The sequence below is a fragment of the Sparus aurata genome, chromosome 1 (assembly GCF_900880675.1).
Source record: "Sparus aurata chromosome 1, fSpaAur1.1, whole genome shotgun sequence".
Taxonomy (NCBI): domain Eukaryota; kingdom Metazoa; phylum Chordata; class Actinopteri; order Spariformes; family Sparidae; genus Sparus; species Sparus aurata.
In genome coordinates this window covers 28,351,463-28,376,064 of record NC_044187.1, presented here as the reverse complement: position 1 = coordinate 28,376,064, position 24,602 = coordinate 28,351,463, and the positions used below count along the sequence as shown (strand labels likewise).

Below are 24,602 nucleotides of genomic sequence, written 5' to 3'. Positions count from 1 at the left end.
CTACTATCACCGACCAAAACAGTCACTCCGGCTGCTTACATGGTGTGAGGACTCACTATCGGGATTAGACTGTCTTGACGGATACAGCAGGGTGCAGGTGTGCACTCCTTTGCCTTACATCTGTTTGTCTGTGAGTTTATTTGTGTACCATCAGCTTTGCCTTCCCCTGTGTTCAGCCTCTATCTATTCCTGAGCTCACTAGCGCTCACTGTCAGCATTAATCTCTCTTACTCTGATCCAAACGGACTCACAATAGTAGTTCCCTGTTGTGGCACCACTTATGTCGTGTCGCTCTCCAACCCTGCATGAAGCCATCTCCAGGAGAGGAGATTACTCCACTCTAAAGGGAGACTTGGCTGAATCATGTCTTCGGGGGTATTATGTAACACTCTCTACTAGGATGGCCACGTGGCCACAGGGCTCACCTGTGTTTAGAATGACCATCTGACCCTCTCCATCCAAAGCCCCTCTGCAACACACGGACATGCTGATGAGACCTCCAAGGATGAATCTACGTCTCCCACAGCTCTGGGTGTGAGGGGGGAATTGTGTAAGTGGTATCAGGAAGACGTGGGAGTCTGATGGCAGGAAATAGCACCGAGATGTGCAAACGAATGACTAATACCGGACTGGCTACAAATTACCATGTTTATGAGCTGTACTTACTTCCTATTTTCTTCCTGGTTAGACAGGTGCATCAGCAAATCATACTACCCGTGTGTGGGTGAGAAGTAAAGCTGGGATTGCATCTCTGTTGACACCTCCGCAGATTCAGCGTGAGGCAGGGAGAGAGAGGAACACACAGACGTGCAGACAGAATGAATAGATAGAGGAGGACAGAGGGAGCGAGGGAGAGGCAGAGACGGTGAGAGAAGAGTGAAAGAGACAGAAGATATATTTGACTATGTGGGTGTGTGAAGTATCAAGGCATGCATCATAATTGTGGATCCTTCTTGGAGCAGCCGCACGTATCAGCGCAGCAGCCGGACGTTGTTGGTCGCACAAAGTGTGTTATTTTGTACTTTAAAACAGCAGGGGCTGTGGGCGCGGAGAGCCACACAAGAGACATTTTCAAAGACAAAATGGAAACTGTTGTGTTTCTGCTGCCTCAAGGATTTCATCAGCTGGGATTATAAAGGGAAATACTTGCACTAGTTGAAGGGACGCAGAGTGAGAAATGATGACGCCTCCTCACTGTCAATAATCAAGATTTTAAGACAACAAATACATCTGAGGTGAGTTTGGAATTATGATAATTGAAGAGTTAGATCATCTTAATGCTGTGGTATTTGCCGTGTGCGTGTGTGTGCGTGCGTTCTGATAATTAGAGTTTCAGACCTTGCCAGTGAGAACATTTTGGCCACAAGTATTCACTGTCTGAGAGTTAAGACTTGGGATCAGGGTAAAGATTAAAATGAGACTCACTTTAAGGATAGGGAATGCATTATGTCAGCGATGGTCCTCACAAGTGAGCACCAACAGTGAGTGTGTGTGCACGCGCACGCTCGTGCATTTCTCTGTGCTTTTGGGTACTGAAACTCGACTTCTCAAAAGCCCAGTATGCGATGTAGTCAGCCCACGCTGTTTCCCGTTCCCATGGAAACCATTGCCCAGTGCTATTCTGTGCTTTGAGTGTGTGTCTTTGTGTGTATCTGAAAGAGAGAGAAACATATTAATCTCGGGTATATAACAGGCTTATTGGATCTTTATACTTACTGACTCTGATATTTACTGACTTTATCACAACACTCACCTCCCTGCCTCCCTACCCTCCGGATCTCTCTCTTGCTGTTTATCTCTCTCCTTTAACCCTTGCTCGTCTCTCCACATCAGTACATTTTTTCCTGTCTCTGTGTCTCTAAGATGGCCGTCAGCCCTATCATCATCGTCCTCCTGTCACTGATTGGCTGTGGCTCATCCCACCCGTCGCCTCCTCCTCCTCCTCGGGGATGCAGTCAGGATGTTGACCCCCCATACAGAGTCCTGTGTGACCTGGAGGCAGTCTGGGGTGTGGTTCTGGAGGCCGTGGCCTGCAGCGGGGGCCTCAGCTCTCTGGTCCTCGCTGTGCTCCTGCTCGTCAAGATGCGCTCCATTTGTGACCCCGCCAGGCGCTCCGGCCTGGGGCCTCTCCTCCTGCTCCTGGGCACGCTCCTCGGGCTCTTCTCCATTTCTCTGGCTTTCCTGGTTGGGAAGAACCAGGCGCTCTGTGTGGTCCGCAGGGCCTTCTGGGGGCCCCTCTTTGCCCTCTGCTTCTCCAGCTTGCTGGTGCAGGGGGTGAGGCTCAGGAGGCTGGTGGCAGGCAAGACGAGTCCATCGGGCAGCTCCCTGGCAGCCCTCGGTCTGGCCTTGGCCTTGGTACAGGGCATCATCTCTGCTGAATGGGTCCTGCTGACTGTAGTTAGGGAGGGTCACCCGGCCTGTGAATACCCACCTTTAGACTTCGCTCTGACGTGCAGCTACACCCTGGGGCTGCTCCTCATAGCCATGGGGCTCTCTCTGGGGGTGGTGCTGTGTGGAGGAGAGCTGGGAGGAGAGGGAGCAGGTGGGAATGAAGAAGACAGAGAAGGAGAGAGTGAAAAGCGGAGATGGAAGTGTAACGCCGTGTGGCTCTTCCTGTCCAGTCTGGCATCAGCATTGCTGTGGGTGGCCTGGTTGGGCTTTTATCTATATGGCAGCCAGGCGCTGAGGCTAAAGAGTAAAGGGGATAGGTCAGGAGGAGGAAAGAAGGATGTAAAGGTGTTGGATGAGCCTGCGCTGGCGGTAGCTCTGGTCATTCAAGGCTGGATCCTGTTGCTGTTCCACGCTATTCCAGAGGCGCACCTGTGTCTCCGGAAACCCCCACAATCCAACACCCAAGACTTCTTCGACACCAGTCACACGTCCCCTCCTCCACATTTCGGAGATGAGCTGCCTGCACACTCTCACCGACCCTTCCCGGAAAACCAGGCCTTTTCTATGGAGGAGCACGGTGCAAGTAGGCATATGTAATGTATGTGCGTCACTGTGCATGCCACCTGTGAAAGAATGTCTAAAAACTGAGCCCAATGCTGCAATCAAATAGAAATTATCAGGTCATATTTTTTTCAACATGTAAGGTTGAGTACAAAATGTGTTTGCCGTTCAAGTGTTTTTTGTTACGTCATGATATCGCTGTTGCCTAGCAACTGACAACAAAATTGGATGTTGCCTTGATCCCTTTCCAAAAATGGTGAATGACTTTGTGTTTTCTGCATTCATGTAATGCTGATGAATGAAAAAGGAGTAGACAACAAAAGCAACAAACTTTCAAGTAGTCCGTCATTTTTAAATCAATAATGAAATCAAAGCTAGAGGATGAAAGGAGGACGTGATATGTTTGGTTGTGTTCAGCCAAATTTATGCCATTTATAGTTTTATCTAACAATCCTCACAAATACTTGCTTCCACTAAAGAGCTTTTCACAAAGCTGCAGAGAGAAACTTTCACTGAGGGACTGAGAAGGGATGATGTAATGTTTCATCCACCGTGATTGATTGACAGGTGCCCGATCTGTGTCAGTGAATCTGAAATAAAATATAAATGCATACAAACAGCCAATATATTGGGAATCAACTATTATCTTAAAATGTATAATTTCAAAGGTGCACTATGTAGTTGTGGGGGAGAAAAATCTTTTTATGCCTAAACAGACTAAATAAACAAACTCTCTTTCTTTGGATGACTGAATAAACTGAATAAACAAACTGGCCTTAAAGGACAACACAATTATATACTGTTTTACTTTGTTTATATGTGGCTGACCCTTCCAACTTTCTAGCTTCAATCAGTGTTCTGGGACATTATTGTCCTCTGAGAACAGCTTCTTTATTCAGTTAAAAAATATATTATTTCTGAGTTTTTATTATTAGGCTACGTCATTAATATTGTAAATATTAAAACTCTGACTTTGAATTTCTTCTCCAAAATGACATAATTCACCTTAAAATTAAAAATGTAATTAAACTAAATAAAAATTTGAATATATTATTATAACTAAATACATTGATAACATTTAATTAAAGTGTATAACATCTAACTAAAAATACATTAAATTAATTAGTACATACAATTAGTACATTTGAATATGTATGTACATTTTAAGTATTAATGTTATATAATCAAAATAAATAGACAAACAGACAGATTTTGTCCATACTAAGCCTGTAGCATAATCCACGCTTTTTTTTTTTCTTTTTTTTTAACCAAGAAGTCTGTTTTGACTCCACAATTTTCAGACTCACAGTTCAAGTTTTACTTGTGGATATAAATATTCAACATAAATAAACTTCTGCCCACAGTAGGGCTGGGTATCACCAGGTACCTCGCGATACGATACTATCACGATATTTTGCTCACGATAAAGATAATATCACGATACAGCGATTCTGCGATAATCGATATATTGCAAGAAATTTCATCCACGATACATCACGATATCTGTGTCACTGAAGAAATTCAGAATTTATTGACTGCACTGAATCCATTTCACAGGAATTACAAAACATTATCAATCAATTTCACATGAATGACAGCCAAGTAAACAAAGAGTATATTGCACAGTGTCTCTTCTTGGCACACATACTGACTACAGCTATCATTAAATATCTATATGTGTGGGTTTCAGAGCTACTTAAACCGTTTTTTTTTATTTGATTTGGTTGTATACCCATGTTTGAATAAAGATAAAGCTGTCCTCCGAAGAGGGGTGGTGGTGGTGGGCCAAAAAAAAAAAAAAAAAAAAAAAAAAAAAAATATTTTTTTTTTACATCTTTAAATATCGATATTTGGCACCAGTGTATCGATAACATACCTCAAGACGAAATATCGCGATATATCGTAGTATCGATATTTTGGCACACCCCTAGCCCACAGTACTGCAGTTCGATGTCCAGCTAATCTTGCAACTATCATATTAACATAGTACCTTATAGGTTTGTTTACATAAAAGTGTGGCTCACTTTTAGCCACTGTGCACAATCTAAAATCAAATTAAATCCTATGAAATGCCTGATGATTACCCAACAGGCTCGCAGGGAAATGTATGAGTCATTTCACTTTGATTGCTCTCTTGAAGCCAAATGCACAGATGAAGAGCTAAACCGCGGTGAGCCAGGATAAACAACGAGTGGAGGCAGCGGCATACCGCAGTCACAGCAGACATCAGGAGAGACATGATATTGGTTGGACAATCTGTGGCTGACTTGAGACAGAAAACCTGTGCTGCAAATAATAGAACAGCAGTCCAACCTGTCATACGGGGCGGAAACTAGCGGTGTAAGCTTCAGCAAGTCAACACAGGATTTAAAAGGTTAGGTTTAAGGGTGTTAGGTCAAAAGGTTAGGGTTAAGGGTCTTTACTTGCCCTAATGGACAGTAAACTCCCCACCTCTGTAATCTCTGTAGAGGAGACTGTGGGTTATGTGTTAATATAATGGATAGAAATGATGGCCAGAATTATGAAAATAAGACCCAGATTGGCATTAACTGGAATTTCTTTAAAAAACTAAACGTTTGGAGAAAGAAATAACACAAACTTCCTCATACACGTCATAAAAGATAAAAGTGATTGGATACACAATATATAACTCACAATCCTAAGCCAGTACTTTCCCACATGTTTAGCTTGTAAATATTTCACTGGCTGTATCATAAAAGAACAAGAAGTAAACACATCTCACCTCATCAGAGGCCCTGTTTATTGTACACTGCCCGCTGTCCTATTCACTTGATCACAGTCAGGTTGCCTAATGATGATGTCTTTAAAGCCTCTGACTACAATATCAAATTCGCTCCTTATTCAATAAAGTAATCCTTCATATTTACTGTCCACTATTTTACTTGCAATTTACTTAATTCTACGTGTATGATTAATGCTCTCTATAGTGCCCTATAGTGTTCCACCAATGGAACTACAGTAGTAGCGTCCATGGCACCGTTGCTACATCCTGCTAACTCTCACAATGCAATCCATTTGTTCAAGGTGAAAACTAAAGCAATGCAACTTTACAGCTGTGATGCTGCAACAATGATGATGATTGAATTCTGTCCACCCTATCAATTTACTGCTCCCTAGAGCGTGATCTAATGAGTGTTGATTCTACAGTAGAAGGAGTAGAAGGTTGGGATTTCGGACACAGCCATAGGCACTTAAAAGGGTCTGCCTTCCCAAATAGGTGTTTTCAATTACTCTAATTAGACATCAGCTTGTACAGATTTGCCAAATGGAGAGCTGCTAGCTCAGGGAGTGTTTTTCCTGTTCGAAATTCTAATTTCAGTCTCTTCCTTCAACAATCTGATTAATGGTACTTGCGATCATACAAGCTTACCACCAGTTATTTCAGCTTCTTCCGAAATGCACTAGCGTGCAGAAAGTCGTAATACATTTAAAGTGAAACAGCTGCAAACCCTGGTTAAGATTAAAATGGTTGATTATGTCATTACAACTGCTGCACCTCTGTAATAAGATTTTGGTAGGAGGGGCATACTCCCCCCCCCCACCAAGGGGTTTCTTTAAACCTGTATACTTGTAGCACTTTTCAGGTCACCAGTGCCCCATGTTCTGACAATCATGATGATGTAATACACCCTGCCAACAACCGAGCACAGTCCGGAGCTGCCCACATAGCCCTGAAAAGAGATTTTATCAACCGTAATATTTAAAATAACCTGTGTGGGTTTACTATTGGTGTGAAGGACCTCTGACTTAACCAACTGGTAGGAAAGTAGTTCAACCTTGAGTTTGATGCTATCAGTAGCACAGTCCTTGTACTGTTGCATGACACCTGTAACTTGTGTGTGCGCTTTACCTTGTTTCGTCTGTCAGCTCTTCGAACTGGAACGTACCACAGCAGCCACGGGAGTGTCCGTCCTGGCATCGCCTTCAGAGGTCACGTCTACCAGCCTACTGAGATGGCTCTGGTCATGAATGGTGGAACAGTAAGTACCAAAGAGACAAACCATATTTTTATTACTTCAGCTCTATTTTACTCTGACTCACATGAGTGATATAAATTGTCACTACTTGTTTGTGTCTCTCTTGTAGATGCCCACAGCCCCAGTTAACTACACTGGACGACGATTATGGTGATGTGGGACAACGGTTGAAGAGGATACACCTGTGTAATGCTGGTGTGTGATAATAGAATATCCTGTTGCCTAACAAGAAGATATTAAGGACATCACATATCACACAGTGTGGTTTTGATGGGAGCTACATGTGTTTAATGTGTTTGTGTTTCTGCACACATGTATGAATACAATTTTTGCTTAGGTTTTCTGGGTTGCCTCTTTATCGGCAAGACTAGACATGAAATCGCAAGAAAGGGAGGAAAAAGTGACGCAGCTTCCACATTTTAAGATATTTTGTCACAAAGCGAGGGCATTTACGGTGCATTAATTTGATCTGCACAGATCAGCACATATAGTCTTAACTCTTATATATAAATACACTGACAAGGAGCATCTCAGCTGCTGTGAGAAAGTCAAAATGAAAGGATGATTTCAGCAAAGCAAACATTTTGCCTAAAGCAGTTCTAAACGAATGCTGTCACTTACTGATGCAATCAGTGACGTTTGCTTCATGAGACCTACACTTTCCTTCTCTTTCTATTTGGCATCAAGCTACAACTCAGTAAAAACGGCCTCTAGGTTGTTTATGTAAATTATCTGCATACGCCCACAAAGCTTGCTTGGCCTCTGTGTTACATGCACGAAAGACCCAAAGGACTCATAGTGTTTTTCTCTCGGTATCTCTGGTCCATTATCAGTGCTATTGGACGGTTTGGCACATTTCACTATGTGTATTGATAAACGTCTTGTATTTAAGAGAGCTTGTGCACAGTTTTAGAGGATTGTGTGATGATTTATGAAGGTAAAAGATGAGTCTACTTCTCATGGAAGAGTGTTATTTAATAAGCATATCATAAAAAGCCATTTAATACTGCCAAACCAGTGCTGCAGTATGTAGGGTTTACTGGCGGAGGTTGTAATTTTGCACTTTATCAGCGCCGATCATGTCTGGGCATTGTGATATTTGAGATTTTTGATCCTTTGAATTGCATGTAAAAGCACAGTTTAAAGGTGATGTATTTTGTCAAAATTACTGTATTTTGAGTGTTTTCTAGACTTTTGATATACGTTTTGAAGAGAAATAGCAGTTTTAGTGTTGAGTGTCAAGGCACAATCTTGACACTGGAAACAGCAGTCGACAAAACAATCTCAAGTGCTCAGAAAATGGAAATTTAAACATCTGCAATTCAAAAACCACTGGGCAAACCCTATTTGCAGAGGAAGACCATGTGGTACAACTGAAGGCGCTGGAACATCTACCTTAAGGGTAGAGTTTGGTTTACTAATTTTTTCTAATTTTACTTTGGATTCAATCAGGCTTTTGATCATTATCTACATTATGTTTGCGGTGTATGGCGACATGTCATAATAGAGTCGTGCAGGGATGATGTATTTTTGTAGGCTAACCCGGAAGTTAACATAGTTAACATAGTTCTGACAAAAAACCTGTGGGATTTGTGAAAATAGTTTTTGGATTATTTTTTAGTTTACAATAATAACACATTTTGTTCACCAAAACAATCTTTACAAATCTCCAGCACTTTTATCATTTTATGAAGCATAAATTGAATCAGCATGAGTAAAAACCTCATGGTAGGCTATAAACAAACTACACTGGGGTTGCATGACTTCAATGATGCTGCCACTAAGCTTCCTACTACACTACTATAGACACTTCACTACATATTGATCAATCTCCAGGTTATAAAGTTAGAGCTTGAATCCTTTATAACTAAAGTTTACCTGTAAAGATTGACTATTGAGTAGATGAATCTCTGTGTTAGGCGAGATTAAGTTTTAGTTCCCAGACAAGTTCTGTACTCTCATTTAGCCACTTGTTAGCACATGTAATCGCTTTATTATTCACAAGTTGGGTATTTAGTGAAATATTTTCTGTCGTAGAATGAAAATCTCTTAAGCTTATGTTAATCAGACCTTATTTCAAGCATCTAACTGCAAGCCCATTAAAAAAACCCCATTGACCTCAGGACGAGGGAACCAGATGTTCAAGAACTTATTTCCAGGTTTTAGGACTCATTCCTACAGCACTCTATACTCTGGCATGTAGGATCCCGTTACATGTTAAATTACACTAAATAGAGACAAAGCAATCAGTCATTCATCACTGTGAATTTAACTTGAACAGACTTAAAGGCATGTATACAGTTTATATCAGTGGCACCGCAAAGTTTGACAAAGTCCAGACAGATTTCTTGTTGGCAGCTGCTGTTCAAATGCACTGGCAATTGAACTCAGGCAAAATGACTAATAAAAATCTCTCATATTAAGACTGGAGGGTTGCAGTTTCCATCTCCTGAGCATCACTGAATTCAGTGCAGGATGATTTTTCCAGTTCAAATACAAATCAAAGAACAGTCGCCATGTTCATGTTGTGACCATGTATTCTTGCTATAAGACTAAACTAAATAACCAAGTTGTCAGCAACTTTGCTTTTGTGTACACTGGTGTGCTCCAATATTGTACAATGAAAATATTATCAAAGGATTTTTATGTATTAACCCTATATAACTGAGTTTTATTCATGTAAATAATCCAAATGTGAAAACCCAATGGTATTATTTTCCTTCAGAGATGCTCTTATGATGACAGCACCGTCACTGTTTTATGGCAGCGTAACATGAATGTCTGTAATGTGATTTGCACAAAGTGGCTAATACATCAGTGCACATTTTCTGTTATTTACTGTCTGGTCATTGAACTGATTTTTTAGCCTCCTGCATTGTACACTCATGGATCCACTTGACTGTAGGCATCGGTCACTTCACAGTGATGCAGCTGTACAGACGGTTACTACTCTGAACAGTAAACATAGTAGAGGCATGCACAATGACAGGGACAGCTAAATGCACTGCAACTTAAGAAGATACCAGCCGATAGAGGAAAGATTTTCATCTTTTTAGAAAATGCTGAAAATAATTAAAATGCAAGCAAATTATGAAACATTAAAAAAAAAACCTTTGTCAATACAGAAATGCTGCAAGTCATATAAAGCAATGGAAGTAAGTAACAACAGAAACCAGGTTTTTAGGGGACACAAAAAAACAAATCTATGTGATTCAATTTTAAGATTATACCAAAAAGATGCACAGAGTGCATACATGAAACAAATGGATCCACAGCCCCTCTACTTAAAGGTGGAAAAAGGTAGCTCCAAAAACATAGGGGGCAGCAAATCATCAGAGTAACTGACAACCCATACTAGCTGTCCATGACTGTAGCTGGATATGTCAGTTAATTAGCACATGGCTTAGTTAGCCATGGACCTAGAGTTTCTTTGAACGAGGACCTCGCATCATGGGGGGAGTCACCATAGCCTAGCTCAACTGGGTTTAGCAGACTGGACACTGAACTGGGACCGAACACAGCCTCCAAGACCACCGGAGGTCAGTATGTGTGAAGGTGACTTACAGTGGCTCCTAACATGGCTCTGGGATGAAAAGAAAGCCAGTGGGGACAAGAGAAGTGTGTATGAGGCCATTAAGCTCGTCTTAGTTTGTAGGGTTGTATTTTTCTATTTGGTAAGGAAAACGTGCAACAGCATTTTTGTGTGCATTTTGTCCATTTTTTTCTCACATTTATTCACAAAAAGTGAGCTTGTGAACTGTAGCCACTACCATGGCATATATCTCCCGGGGGAAATAGGCCTCTTGTGGTACAAACTGTTATTACAAGACAGGACCGGCCGGGGCTAGTTTGTAAGCATGCTTAAGTAGACAACTCTGCAACGCAGCACAAAGACATCTTTGACATATAGCCAAAACTGTTTCTTCACTCTCTGTTAATAATAATGTGAGGTCAGTTCTTCAGTGTTTTAAACTTGAACTCTGACCATATCTTACAAATTGCTCTGCTAATGGGTTATCCTAGCTTGTATTATAGACTGGGTCTAGAAGAATATTATATTTGAGAGGTATATCTAAAAACATTTTACAGAGAAATTTTGAGTACTGCTCTTATCGTACACAGCATAGAATGTGTTTCTGAGTTGGTTTACTTCATAAATGTCACTACTCATGAAATACATGCATCATTTGTACTAAGTGAAATGGGGTTTGGCTGTTTTAAGAGCCAAGCGAAGACGTGCATGATGTCTATTTTTTTAAACAATTTTTTCTGGCATAGGCGCCTTTATTAAGCAGCAGACAGATGGGAAATATGGGAGAGAGAGGGGGATGTGACATGCAGCAAAGGACCTCCAGCCGGAATCGAACCAGGGTCGGCTGCGTTTATGGCATGCGCTCTATCCACTCTACCACCTATTTTTCTGTTCGCTGTGTTGAATCGTGAGCCAGATCACATCACAGCTCCATCCATCAAAAATAGCAACGGAGCAGAAGTTCTAATATCCCTCACTGCATGTGGGAGTTTTTCCAGTGTAAACTGTGCTATATTAAAGTCAGGTTCAAAATAAAGTATTTGGGCTTTTAAAGGCTGCAGAAGTAAGCTGGGACTACAGATGGCTCCTGTTAGCTCTTGATAGAAGCTGGGGCTGTAGGTGGCTTCTTAAAACTGCAGGTCAAAGCTGACACAAATAGCTGGCATGGGCTATGGTTGGATTCTGGGGTTGCAGATGGCTGTAAGATGTTGTAGGTAGACGCAGGGGTACAAGCTTCCCCCTTGGAGGCCCAAATCTGGGGATGTAGCTGGCAAAGTATAACACTATAGTGGTGTCAGGTGGCATTAAATTAAATAAAGTGGCAGATGGAGGCTGAGGTCACAGCTGGCTTGTGAAAGCTTCAGATAGACTCTGGGTTGGTACTGACTCTTTGATTTCTAAGGCTGAAGGCAGAGACCGGGACTTTGACTGATTCTCTCAGTATTCAGACAAAGCTGAAGGGAGATGTTCAGTCCCATTTATTCGACCATGTCTCAAGGTCTTAGTTTTAAGTGTACTGAGGCCTTCAAACTGCAGCTTACTGGTGCCAGAAGCTGGAGACAAAAAAAAAAAAAAAATGAACTGCTAGTTTATAATTCTATGATAATACTTTGCTTAAACCATGGTTTGATTGTATTGTGTTGTGTTGTATTAATTCACATTTTTCCTGTTAATTTTATGTTGCTTTCAGGTGTTTAATAAGTTGGACCTATTTATTGTTTGTTACTTATTAGTCATTTTTAACAAAGGCAAATTTGTTTGTAAATGTGTACAACTTTATATGTTGTCAATAAAGGAAACAATGGGCCCATACAAACAATCAACTAAGCTAGTGCTAGCTTTAACTTAGTGTTAGTTAGTTCATTACAACTGAAATTAAACCATTTGCGTTTATGAGTAGCTACAATATGTAATTTAGTTCAATAGAAATCTGTTGAGTAGTTTTAATGAAACTAACACAAACAAAATACGAATATATAAACTACTAGCATGACCACACACTTGTTAAACTTCAGTCAGTACGAATGAACTCTGGAACGTGTTGACAAGCTCGCGCTCGTTGCTACGGACGCCTGGCTCTTCGTTAACAAGAACGAGGGAAAACTACTTCCGGGTCAGGGCAAGAAGCCGCGTACCCACGTGAATTGTCAGAGGCAACAAAGTAAGTAAACCGTTCAGGCTCACATTTTTGTATTACTATGCAGCTGTGATAGACTAGTCTCCTTCGTCCGGCTCAGTGTTGAGTTTGGTTATTCAACGGTCTGACCTTTTACTTGTCATTTAACGTTAGCTGCTACTAGCTAGCTAGCTAGCTAGCATGGTTAACCGAGAGTGTGCTACAAATAAACTCACTCAGCTCACTCTGCCCGAAAAGTGTTGCCCTCGCTGTGTTACCACTCGTTCAGGTTACAGAAGTCGGCATGTATTCATTCAAGCAGAGGTACCATATTAGCTGACGTGTGAACACGGTGCTTGTTTCATGTTTCAGACGGATTCCGATAAGGACGTGATCTTTGTTGCTGAAAAGTGTGCTGCTAAATCCAACGAGATCACCTTTGACCAGGTAGTCATTTGGGTGAGCGATGCCACAAAGTCTGATTTCGAACCAGTGCCAAGTAATAAAAGGCCAATATCACCGAGATCCATGCCGGTACTTTTATCATTAAACAGGACAGTTTTACTGGGCAGGACTGAAGCCTATAATGGAGTAAATGCAGTCTAATAAAGAAATCCTACACCTTTCAGTTACACAAATGCTATTATATTCAGCCATTTTCAGGTTTAAGAATGTTATTCTTCTCAGTTTCATTAACATAATTAATTTAGATGACAAGTCAGTGGGCTGAATATATTGTTTTGATGTCTATAAATATTATGCTGTATTCAATCAGTTTGAGAAAGATATGTATTTCACTTTATATGCCTGGATATTCCCTCTGCTAGTGAACTGTCTCAAGGGTTTGGGTGCTGATGAAGCCTTTCCCTCCTCCTCCTCCCTTCTTTTCTGCAGCTCCGAGCCCTCTTTCTCACAATTTTTAATGTGTTGAAAGAAGCATGTGGTATTGCCACAGGAGTGAACGACTTTATACATGCATCATAGTTTGCAGCATTATCATTTACAGCTGTGAAGTGGCTCCAGGTGGTGAAGTTGTGCACACAACAGCACAGCAGTGGAGAAGCAAATGGAAGGCTTACATATGTTTAAGACAGTGGAACATTTTTTGACAGGTCTACTAGATGAAACATAAATGCGTGGGTACAATGTAGGAGAGAGAAACTGAAACAAATCCCAGTGTAGCGATCCAGTTGATGCCAGAATCAATCTTCAAAAGGCGTACAGACTATTGGTAGTATCAATATTTAAGGACAGACCCGCCCACTCCCACCAGAGACTACATGTAGACGATCAGACCCTGAGGGTTGCAAACACAAACCCAAACATGAGTGAATCACGAGTAGACGCATTCTACTTTGTCCTTGCAGGCGAAGCGACTGGCCCTGCAAAGAGACATTGATGAGCAGTCCCAGCCCACCCAACCAACCAAACCCTTGGTTAGTGTTTGTAGTCTCACTTTAAGAAAACACTCAGTCTTTGTACCTGGTTTTGCAATTTAATTTATTATTAAAAAGTCATGTCTTGCAGTAATTGCATTTCTCTCACCAGACAAGCCAGACAGCTATTCCCTTGGAGAGGCCAGTGGAGAGGGTGAAAATGAAGATGGAGAAAGAGAAGAGCGTGGAGGGTTTTGTAAAGAAGCAGAAGAAACCCAAGAAAGAACAAGCCTCACTGCCTAAAACTGAAAACGGTAACTCCAGTGATGGAGGTGCTGAAAAGAAAGAGAAGGAGAAAAAGAAGAGGAAAATTGAAACAGAATCTTTGAACAATGCCAATGGTTCTGAAGCCAAGAATGAAAATGACGGAGAAGTTAGCAAGAAGAAGAAGAAGAAGAAGCTGCCGGCAGATGGTGTGAACCAAGTGGAAAGTTCGGTAAAAGACGAAGTGGAAAAGAAGCAGAGGAAGAAGAAGAAATTAAAAAATGTGTCTGTACAAACCAAATCAGGAAATGTAAAGACAGAGAAAGAGGAGAAAGAAGAGAGCGGTGGACTGGATAAACTGTCAAAGAAAGCCAAGAAAGTAAAAAACTGTGTGTTATTTGTAAGCACAGAGAAGACTGAAGAGGAACCCAAAGAGAAGAAGAAGAAAAAGAAAGCCGTTCACGAGGAGACCGCTGAAGCTGTGGATGAAATAATCATGACAAAAAAGACAAATAAAGCCAAAATGAACGTGACTGAGAGTCAGCTGAAGCCAGAAACACCAGGGGAAGAGGTTAAAGAGGTAAAAAAGAAAAGGAAAAAGGGTGGAAATGAAGTGAGAAGTGAGACTGTAATCGTAGAGGAAGAGAAGACCGAGTTTAGGATGAAAGGAAAAAAACAGAAGAGTAGAAAAGCTGCTGCAGAGGTCAGTGAGGTTGAGGAGACGGAGCCAAACAAGAAGAAAAGGAAAAAGGGAAACTCAAAAGAAGACAGGGAAGAGCAACAATCCCTCGTATGTGAAGAAGTTGAGGAGCAGATTAGGGAAACCCTTGTCAGTGTAGCTGAGGACTCAACATGCAAGAAAAAGAAGAAGAAGATCTCCATTAAGGTGGAAGCGCACGCGGAGGATGTGTGTTTAGAAACTGGTGCAAAAAAGAAGAAGAAGAAAAAGATTAAAGAAGAGGTGGAAGACCAGCATGTGAGTGTGAATTGTCAGAGGTGTTTGGCACTGTGCTGAGATGTTTTTTTTTATTTTTATTTTTTTGCATGTGGGTGAACCTTGTATGTGTTTCAGGAGTCAGCCCAAGTGGATGTGGTGTTCCTGTCAGAGAAATCTGGAAACAAAGATGAAGTCAACATCAATCAGGTAAACAGGGCTCCCATTATGAGTCCATCACTATGTTAAGCGTTAAATGAGAACACTGATACTGCTGTCATGTCTGTACAGTACAAATGAAGCTGCAACGATCCGACTGTAAGCTTAGCTTAGCACGAATACTGGCAACAGGGATTCAACTAGTCTGGTTCCGTCCAAACAGACGAAAACAAATGGATCAAATCAATCAATTTAAAACTTGGTGCCTACAATACCCACAATGCAACTTAGCCACTAAGTGACATCACTGGAGGCAATTTTTCAGATTACATGCAGCTTCCTCTGGAGCCACAAAAGGCTTTATACTACTTTATACTTTTTTCTCACATGCAGTAGTTCTCCTGTACGACCTGTAACACACTTTAATGTGTAAAATTTGTGGAGTTACCCTTTAAAGCTAAACAATCCCGGGCTGTTCTTTCATATCTTAATGAACAGATATGTGTAATCCACCTTTTTCCTAAAAAAAAATCAAATAATCACATTTCCCCAAATGTCAGACTATTCCTTTTAATAAGAACCAACAAATATTTCTGTTGGTTTGTTGGTGTTTATTACTTTTTGGACAACTTTTGTCATCGTAACTGTAAATTGCTCAGCATGTCTGCTTTTTGCACTGAAGCTGAATGAAGTGTGCTTTGGTTTGTCTCAGGAGAGAAGACAGGCTTTACAGATGGAGGTCGACCAGGCATCTCAACCTCAAAGACCAGCCAAACCTACGGTCGGTTAAGTTCTCTTCTTGGAAAGACAATAAAATCATGAAATGTTTGTATCTGTTACATTTCGACAAAAGAGGGACAGATTTGAAAAAAACAATAGAGAAATAATTGATGCTGCAGGGGCATCAGAGATCCTCGTTTTAGTCACTGTAGTAGATGCTGGATCCTATATTTCCCATTAGGGCAACTACCTTAGAAACTTAAGAAACATTCCACTGATGAGTGACAAAATGTGCCAGACTTTGCACATACATCATTCTACACAGCGAAACATTCAACTCTAGGAACAAGAAGAAACATGTTTTTGATTGGAGGGGGGCGTTAGCTGCTGTTGCTTTCTGTTAGTGAAACAGAGAGAGGTGCTCCAGAACATGCATAAAGTCACTACCTACCGCCTGTAACCCAAGTCCGTTATAAAGAAATCAACAGTCCAGCAGCATTAAACAACTTCCACAAATCGTTCAAAGGCTTGGAAAGGCAACCGAGAGAGACGGGGAAGACCTCATTTGTCACAATCTACTCACGTATGGTCAATAAAGTGATTCATAATGGAAATTGCTACAAATTGTCACAGAGCCCCTTTAAGTTGAAAAAGTAACCCTGATGATGCAGCTGTTTTCACAGACCGAGTAAGCTGAGCTGTATGTTTAGAATAAGTGTAGTTTTTCAGTTTCTATTATTTGTTACTTTGCACTTCAGGGTTTGGGCCAGTGGAGCACCGCCCAGTTCAACAACTCTGACCAGCAGCAGAAGTTCCTGCGGCTGATGGGAGGCTTCAAAAAGGGTTTCCAGCCGGCTGCAGGGAGCACGGGAAGCGCAAACATGGCACTGGGGAAGGATGCCCAGCAGCAGTTGCAGCAAGGACTCCTGGGAGAATTTGAACGCGCTCAGTCGCGCAGGCTGGACTTCAATAACAGGGGCACAGGACTCGGGTTCTCTGCACCATCCAATAAGAAGTTCTCCATTGACGTCCATGCATGTCGATCAGTTCGCTTTGATGATTGATCAAAGTGTGTGTGTGTGTGTGTGTAGGTGTGTGTGCATGTGCGTGTCTTCGTCGTCTTATGCCGATGTGTAGTTTTTACTGTAGAGTCCCACACTTAATTTTTTTGCTAAGGTTCATTGGAATGTCTTACAACAGACCACCATTATGACTTTTATATAAATATCAGATATTGAACATGCAACACAAAATGCCATTTGTATGTGAGAACATTCTGCTTGAGGAGCTGGACTGTTTTTATGAGAAAGATTGTAAAGGAACATCAGTCAAATAAACATGTTTTCAGTCCCACTCTTTTAGGCGTGCCAAGATGTCCATGTTACCTACATGTGAGGGAAGACATGTTGGGTTGAGATGTAATAAATCCAGTGTGAACGCAACAAAAACATTTAAGGGGATCTTTTTTTCCAAATTTGTTTTTTCTGTTAAAGTTGTTTCAAACATTTTGTTTCTGTTCATTGCTCTCGTTTTCTCATCATGGACTATATACTCATGGCAGACAATTTCCTCCAACATCACACTCAAGATACACAGCTAATGTTAGCATTCAGCCACTTTCTAGCTAACAGTACTGTTTGATAGTGTCAAGCTATACAATTTAGATATTCGTTCCAAAATATCAACATATCATGAACAAAATTCTTTAGGACTGGAAATGAAACACACTGGGTGTTATCAAACAGAAATCTTAGCAAGGAAGTGGTTGAATGCTAATGTTAGCTAATGGGCTTAGATTTAAAGTTGAAAGTAGTTTAAGAATGCTTGCAGTGTTTTGTGTTTGTGATGAGTCCTAAAGTGATTTCCTGGCAGTGAAATCTAGATCACGAGAGGAGACATTGATCATTTTGATAGTCATTTATTCCAGTCTTGCACATGAATGACGTCAGCTGCAAAGTAAAAAAAGATTGAAGTACAGTTCACTTCAAAGAAAGTGGGAACATTTCTGCTTGTTGCTTGTTGGCTCATAATCCTTTAGCTTCGATAATGTGCTGGAAAGCAACTATAAAAGAAATGTTCGACTGTCACACGTTGTACTTCAAAATTCCGTGCATAGTAGCATCGTGTGGTAACTCAGATTGAACATCAGGCTCTTAATCACATTTGCTGTGTGGACAACATTTGTCCACCCGTTTCCTTGAAACTGAATAAAAGTTGTAAATGGAGGAAAAAATTAGCCTGAGGAGAATAAAATGTCTTTCAGCTAAGTTAATCTTTTTGTCACTTTCACTGACAAGGTATTAAAAAAATAAAAAATGAACCCATCATCTGACATCATGCATAAGACTTTTCAAAGTACAGCATATCCTCTTTATTTCAGACCAAATACAGCTGCTGCTCTTTGAATGCTCTCTGGATACAAAATACAGAGTTCATTTTTGTCTCTACACGACATGGAGTCTGGGCCTTGTCTTAACCAAGTCCCACATTTATGCACCCAGCAACATGACTCAACTGCATCATCCTTCAAGCGACCTGATGATAACAGTTAGTAGCCAAACTAAAAAAATCCTGCCCCTGCGAAAAATGACCTTTCTTCCCGCAGTGCAAAATTCTGATGCTTCTCAACATAATGGTCACTTACAAAGTTTGGCAGCAGCAATGTAACATGAATGAACTGAGTCTGACAGTTCTTATTAGGCAATTTAAAGGCATCTTTAAAAATGACCTACATTCCTGGTACATGCACTGAAAATAGTCTTTACAACAGTTGCTACATCGTTTAGAGTAAGTCCTGACAATTGTGCAGTTTGGTCTGACGCTGATTCCGTGTTTTCAAGCCAGCACAATTAAATGATGACAGTATGTGCAGAGAGAAAGCCATTTTAAAAAACACTTAGGATAGACTCTCAGGAAACATCTGAAAACAGAGCTGGGAGGCTACTTGATGACAAGGAGGGAAGGGAAGCTGTGTGTTCCTTGTGGAAGAAAGAAGTTTCAGTGCTCTCATGCCTGCAGGTACTCCGGCTGCACTCGCGCCACTTTGCGGAACTCTTTTGAGTGCGTCCGCGGGCACTGCATCTCACACCAGCTGATGGGAACCATCTGGGCACCTGATTCACAAAAAGAAAAACGTATCAAAAATGTAAAAAAATACGATTATACAGTGGAAACTCTTTTCTCTCCTGTTATCGGGACGGTTACATTTGCACCACCTTGTGTTCAAACAGGATATTTTTCACTGTGCACTGTTTTGCAGCACAGTGACTCTTCCTGTTTTGTGATGTTTAGGGCTGTTCGTATGTCTTTCCTTTATTTCTATTGAGGTTTTCAAATGATGACAACACCAAACATAAAATAAAAAGTCCTCAAACTTAATCCAAATAAAGGATTAAATAAGCGTTTAGTGGAAGATTCAAGGAGCCAAAATAGTGCGATAGGAATGGGACAGCACTTTGTGACATTTCCTTAAACTTGTTACTTTTTATTTTACGTTTTAAAATATATAATAAAAACAGGAGTAGACATATACATAATAAAAACGGCCCGTAAGCCATAATGTTTCAAAGGCATATGTAATATTTTTGTTGTTTGATAACTGAGTGATTTAAGTTGACATCAATATGAGGAAACAACCGTTTTAGGGATCCTGATTTAGAACATTTCTATTTGTATTAAACTATGAAGGTTCAAACTATTCTTTACAGCACTAGTAGGTTTACATTAACAAGAAGGAAAACACCTCGTTTCACTGAGAGTTACCTGATTCACTGTGTGCCACCACCACCCCCAGTTCATTCTCTGCTGTGGTCAACAGGTAGTTTGACTGCACGTCACCGAGAGAGATCTGACATCACAGGTCAGGTGTTAACAAACACTACAGAAGTAAACAGTGTACATTCACAACACACAAGTAGCACTGTACTATGAATTCACTCATTGTAAACGTCCAAAGGGAGATGTCATTGGCAAAAATGTGCATTTGTCAGGCACACTTTAAAAAGGAGCACTATGATGTTTTGGAGAAGGTGATGTTGTTTACCTAACTGAGTCATTCTTGGTGTACTAGTTTCACATAGCCAATAAATCGTTTACATATGACTCTTGAAAAACATATCTATTTACCTGGGACAGTGTTTCTCTCCAAGTGCCACCATTATGACTGACATTACAATGCAGAAGCACGACCTTGTTGAAAAGCAGAGTAGTGTGTTGTTTTATCCAGGAGTCCAACAATGACTATTATTTTAAAACGCAAAAATCTATGTTTTGTCAGGAGACTGTTCTTTTAAACTCTCCTCCTCTCCAACTGTAGAGTCCTTGGATATTCCAGAGGTTTCGATGCTCAATGGGTTTCTCAGTTGCTCACCTAGCCCTCAGTGAGAAATGTTTGTTTCTCTGGCCTTTGAACCAGTTTACCTCCAATTCCTATCTTCCCACCACAGTTTGAGTTTAGCTCATAACTTCTCATGAATGACAGCTATGCATGCAATGTGCAAGATGTAAATACATAGCAGGCTGACAACAAAAGTATTACTGGAAACACAAAACTTAATCTAAATTACATTTCAGTTTAAAAAATGTAAATTAAAACTCTGTAGTATCTTGATAGCATTATGTTTCTACATTAACTTGTTTATTAAAAATGCCATGTCTCAGGATCCTACACATACCAGAGGAGGGTACATTAGTTCGAGAACAGTGGGTCTGAGCCACAGATACAGGTAAAGGATACCACTTTTGCCAAGACGATGTCTCCAGGTCTGAAGCTTTTGTACGTCTCCACCTGTAACAATAAAAACAAAAGCCTGACACTTAGCATGACATCTATGACTAACAACTGACAACAGCTGATGATGATCCGATTGTAAGAGTCAAGCACACCTTGTCTTTCTCTGTTGCGCGCACATCTTCTTTTCTGTACAATCAGAGGGAATGAGCTCAATTTTTGGAATGACGCAGAGAAATGTGACGTAAAACATTGTTTCACCATGGAAGAGAGTTTTCTTAGGGTTACCTGATCGTCCCTCTGAAGCGGTCCTTCAACGGTGTGGAGCCTACATAAAGGATGTGGACTTTGGCGAATCTGGGGTTGATGCTGGTCACCTGTCCAAATGAAAAACAGTTATGGTGGCTCAAGACAAACCAAATCTAAACCGCGCAAGATCAGGTAAAGGGCAAGTACTCTGCATATGTGAAAAAAATGTAATGAAGCCTTTAGTGTCTCCGGAGAAAACTGCATGTAATGTGATAAACTGTCTCCACTGATGTCACTCAGTGTCCATGTTGCATTGTGGGTAATGTAGGCTGCAGGTTTTAAAAAGGAAGAAGAATGTGTGGACTGAAAAAGGTGATACTTCTGGTTCTGCTGTATTAATTTTTCATTATTTGTAACAGTCTATAATAAGTCTAACAGTGTCATTGGAGTGCAGTGCAGACCAGTGGAATTCTCTTCAAAACCTGGTGCCTACATTACCAACAATGCAACTCAGCTACAGAGGGACATCGTTGGAGGGTATTTATCAGATTACATGCAGCTTCTTCTGGAGCCACAAAAGGCTTTATACTACTTTCTTCACATATACAGTAGTACTCTTCAAGACCTGTAAACACACTTTTATTTGTAAAACTGCAGGAGTTACCCTTTAATACGATCATACAATCGTAGAAATATAGTATCTGTTTCAACGGCATACCTTACAGGTGACGATTGCTCCTACATCTGGCAGCAGTTGCGTTTCTGTTTCCCTGACAACTGAGATCACTGGTAACTAGAAAGAGACAAAAATTCCCCAGATCAATGCACACACACAGGTCACACAAAACCAGTTAAAAACAGCCTGAAGAAAAGACCTGTCAACACAAAATATGGTGCATATTTAATCACAGACGCTGCGCAAACCTACTGCAGTTCAGTGACATTGGGAAACGTTGAGCAACACCTCTGCTCTAGCACGCCTACATGCCCGATTGTTTCTGCAGCTTTCCCCACCTCTCGTCTACCCACCACACCCCTCACCTCCTCTCCCTCGTTTTTCCTGAGCACGTAGCCTGCTAGTGAGGAGTATATGTAGCCGTGCCGCAGGTATACTCCTGTGCCAGGAATACAGTCTTCTACACTGCACAGCTTGTCACCTGGGGACAAACAAGGGGGAAAGACAGGCAGAGGTGGTGTTGGAGGAAAGATTTGCATACTATATGTCAGTGTTTTTTGTAGCAGAGGTGGACTGTCTCTGAGAACCTGAATAAAATAACACACTTTGCGTGGTAAAATATCAACATTTGATGTATAAGGCAATGCACCATATTAAAGGTGCACTATGTAGTTTTTGGGAAGACATTTTAATCTATAGAGGAAGACTTCATTTTTTGTTTTGTTTTTATGATTGAATAAACAAACTTACTTAAAGGACATTGCAGTCTCATACCGTTTTCCTTTGTTTATATTTGGCGGACCCTGCCACCTTTCTAGCTCCAAACACTGTTCTGAGAACACCATGTTTATTCAGTCACGGAAAAATATTAATATTTTGAATTTGTTTTATTGTCATAGTAAATATTACAATTCTGAGTTAGAATTTCTTTTCCAAAGCTACATAGTGCCCCTTTAGGGGTGTGGGTTTTAATTAAGCTGCTGATAGAACCAACAGATCTGGGTGGATTACCATAACAACTGTCTCTGTATGCATTCCCACACTTTCCACAACAACTTTATAAAGTTACAAGATTAGTTAGGACGCGAGGAACGAAGGTAAAACTCGACCACAACCAAACACAGTCCTGCACAGAGAATATGACTGAGTTCACACAGAACTGTCTTGACTGAAGGGGGGCAATTATACATCTAAAATCACTTATCTGGTTTCTTTGCGCTATTTAACCTCAAAACAACATGACATCAAGTTATTTTGACAACCAGACTGGAAACATCCAGTGATATAATGTCAGGAACTGGGGTTACCATGACACTGTAACACATCTAAAAGATCACCATCACTGCCCAGCCAACTGTTCGATGTGATTCATCTGATTGACATTTCCGACTACCATCAATAAAGAAAAGTGATGATTCTCATGGGTGAGTCAAAACAAGTGAGAGAAGGAATGCTGCTGTCCCGCCTGAGGCGATGGGCAGGGCAGGAGATGAAACCTGCCGTGGAAAGGAAAAGTCAACAGCTCACAGCCCTGCATAAATACGCTAACATACCATGAAATAGTGGGACATGATATCCCTGAACACACCCACGCAGTGTTATGTTCACCTTATACAACTAGCAACACATACAAGTTACTGCATATGACGCTAACCACGCTGTAGGCGCAAAGCCCCTAACGCATGGCAGCTGGGAATAATTAACGGGGTTTTTACAGCGACAGACTGCGGTGAAAGTAAGTTTTCTAGCAACACAGCGACGTCTACAAAAGCCAGCATGAGCACAAAAGGAAAAAAACTGAGAAAACTAAGGTCTAGCTCCATCCAAAGTACTAGAAACTAAACATTTACGCGACTCACCTGGAACACACAGCTTCATGGGCGACATGTTTTCGAGAAGAGAAGCGTGTCAGCCGATTGGCTGTAACGAAACGCTCGGGTCTATTCCGATTGGCCGGTCTCACGCTGAGAGGAAGTAGAACAAGGACAGTCCGGTCCGCCATGTTTGTTGGGGGCATGGACGGGTATGGAGTCATTGGAGTGCCATAAAAAGAACGAATAGTCTGTTAAAGATGAAGAAAATAAATGTGGACATATTAAGATGAACAAATGAAAAATGTTGAATTAAAATATGCGAACATATAAACAAAAGGATGAATAAATGTGAAAACATAAAAAGATAATAATTCTGATAATTTTCACTCAGGTAGGCTGAAGGCTAGCATGACCAATGTGGCAGCGTAGCCAGAGCCTAGCAGGCATAAATAAATAGACATTTTCAAAATATACAAATATATACAGAAATAAATTCATTAACCAAAGTGAAAATAAATGAAAGTTCTCATTCTATTGGATGTGTTCATAGTTATTTGTCTTAAAACATCTAGATTAATTTATTCTTTTTCTTATTCATTCCTTTTTATAGTCTATTTCTGCATCTAATTACTTACTTGGATTTATTCTTTTTTAGGGAATTGCTAAGACTCCAAATAGGCCCACGTGAGCTTGTTATGCAATGCTGTTCCTCATGGCCACATATAAGAAACATCCACACATAATTTAAAAGTTCATACATGTACATTACTTTCTACCACTTCAACAACTTATGATGAAAATAATTATAACATACATTTCTAATCATTGAAAAGGATGCTGTTTGGGGGCAGGTTTCGCCTATTATTGTGGTATTGGAATTTTTAATAGTGGTGAGATAACGTATTTTTTAGTACATTATGACATGTACATTTCTGTCTTTGATTAGCATTAACATTTCTAGATCAAGCCATATAAAAGAGCAGCTCAGGAGATTGGAGTCTGTTGTCTGGTGTAGACGATAATATTCTTACAATCTCTGTCATCTAGGGACTTTACAGTGAACTCATGGCACTTTTGTTTTTA

General features: G+C 40.7%; 3 protein-coding genes across 6 annotated transcripts; 2 read left to right on the top strand and 1 right to left on the bottom strand.

Annotated features, from left to right (window-relative positions):
- The first annotated feature begins 408 nt into the window (after positions 1–408).
- gprc5bb (G protein-coupled receptor, class C, group 5, member Bb) lies at positions 409–9,784 on the top strand. Its single transcript, XM_030430473.1, has 4 exons — positions 409–1,235; positions 1,864–2,974; positions 6,841–6,953; positions 7,060–9,784. Exons 2-4 carry the CDS (start codon positions 1,864–1,866, stop codon positions 7,102–7,104), a joined length of 1,269 nt encoding a protein of 422 aa, XP_030286333.1. The 5' UTR covers positions 409–1,235; the 3' UTR covers positions 7,105–9,784.
- Positions 9,785–12,486: 2,702 nt separating this feature from the next.
- knop1 (lysine-rich nucleolar protein 1) lies at positions 12,487–17,501 on the top strand. Of its 4 annotated transcripts, none has more exons than XM_030415704.1 (7): positions 12,487–12,643; positions 12,971–13,045; positions 13,966–14,034; positions 14,147–15,214; positions 15,311–15,382; positions 16,044–16,112; positions 16,810–17,501. In XM_030415704.1, exons 4-7 carry the CDS (start codon positions 14,195–14,197, stop codon positions 17,113–17,115), a joined length of 1,467 nt encoding a protein of 488 aa, XP_030271564.1. In that variant the 5' UTR covers positions 12,487–12,643; positions 12,971–13,045; positions 13,966–14,034; positions 14,147–14,194; the 3' UTR covers positions 17,116–17,501. The 4 variants fall into 4 exon arrangements, with proteins under 4 accessions (XP_030271564.1, XP_030271582.1, XP_030271574.1 ...); XM_030415722.1 differs by having other exon boundaries at positions 12,971–13,057; XM_030415714.1 differs by lacking the exon at positions 12,971–13,045 and having other exon boundaries at positions 12,495–12,643.
- Positions 17,502–17,953: 452 nt separating this feature from the next.
- exosc1 (exosome component 1) lies at positions 17,954–23,719 on the bottom strand. The gene is made up of 8 exons (XM_030415753.1): positions 23,565–23,719; positions 22,071–22,186; positions 21,748–21,822; positions 21,069–21,157; positions 20,936–20,969; positions 20,787–20,837; positions 19,814–19,898; positions 17,954–19,164 (listed from the first exon to the last, which is right to left on the bottom strand). Exons 1-8 carry the CDS (start codon positions 23,590–23,592, stop codon positions 19,058–19,060), a joined length of 585 nt encoding a protein of 194 aa, XP_030271613.1. The 5' UTR covers positions 23,593–23,719; the 3' UTR covers positions 17,954–19,057.
- Positions 23,720–24,602: the final 883 nt, after the last annotated feature.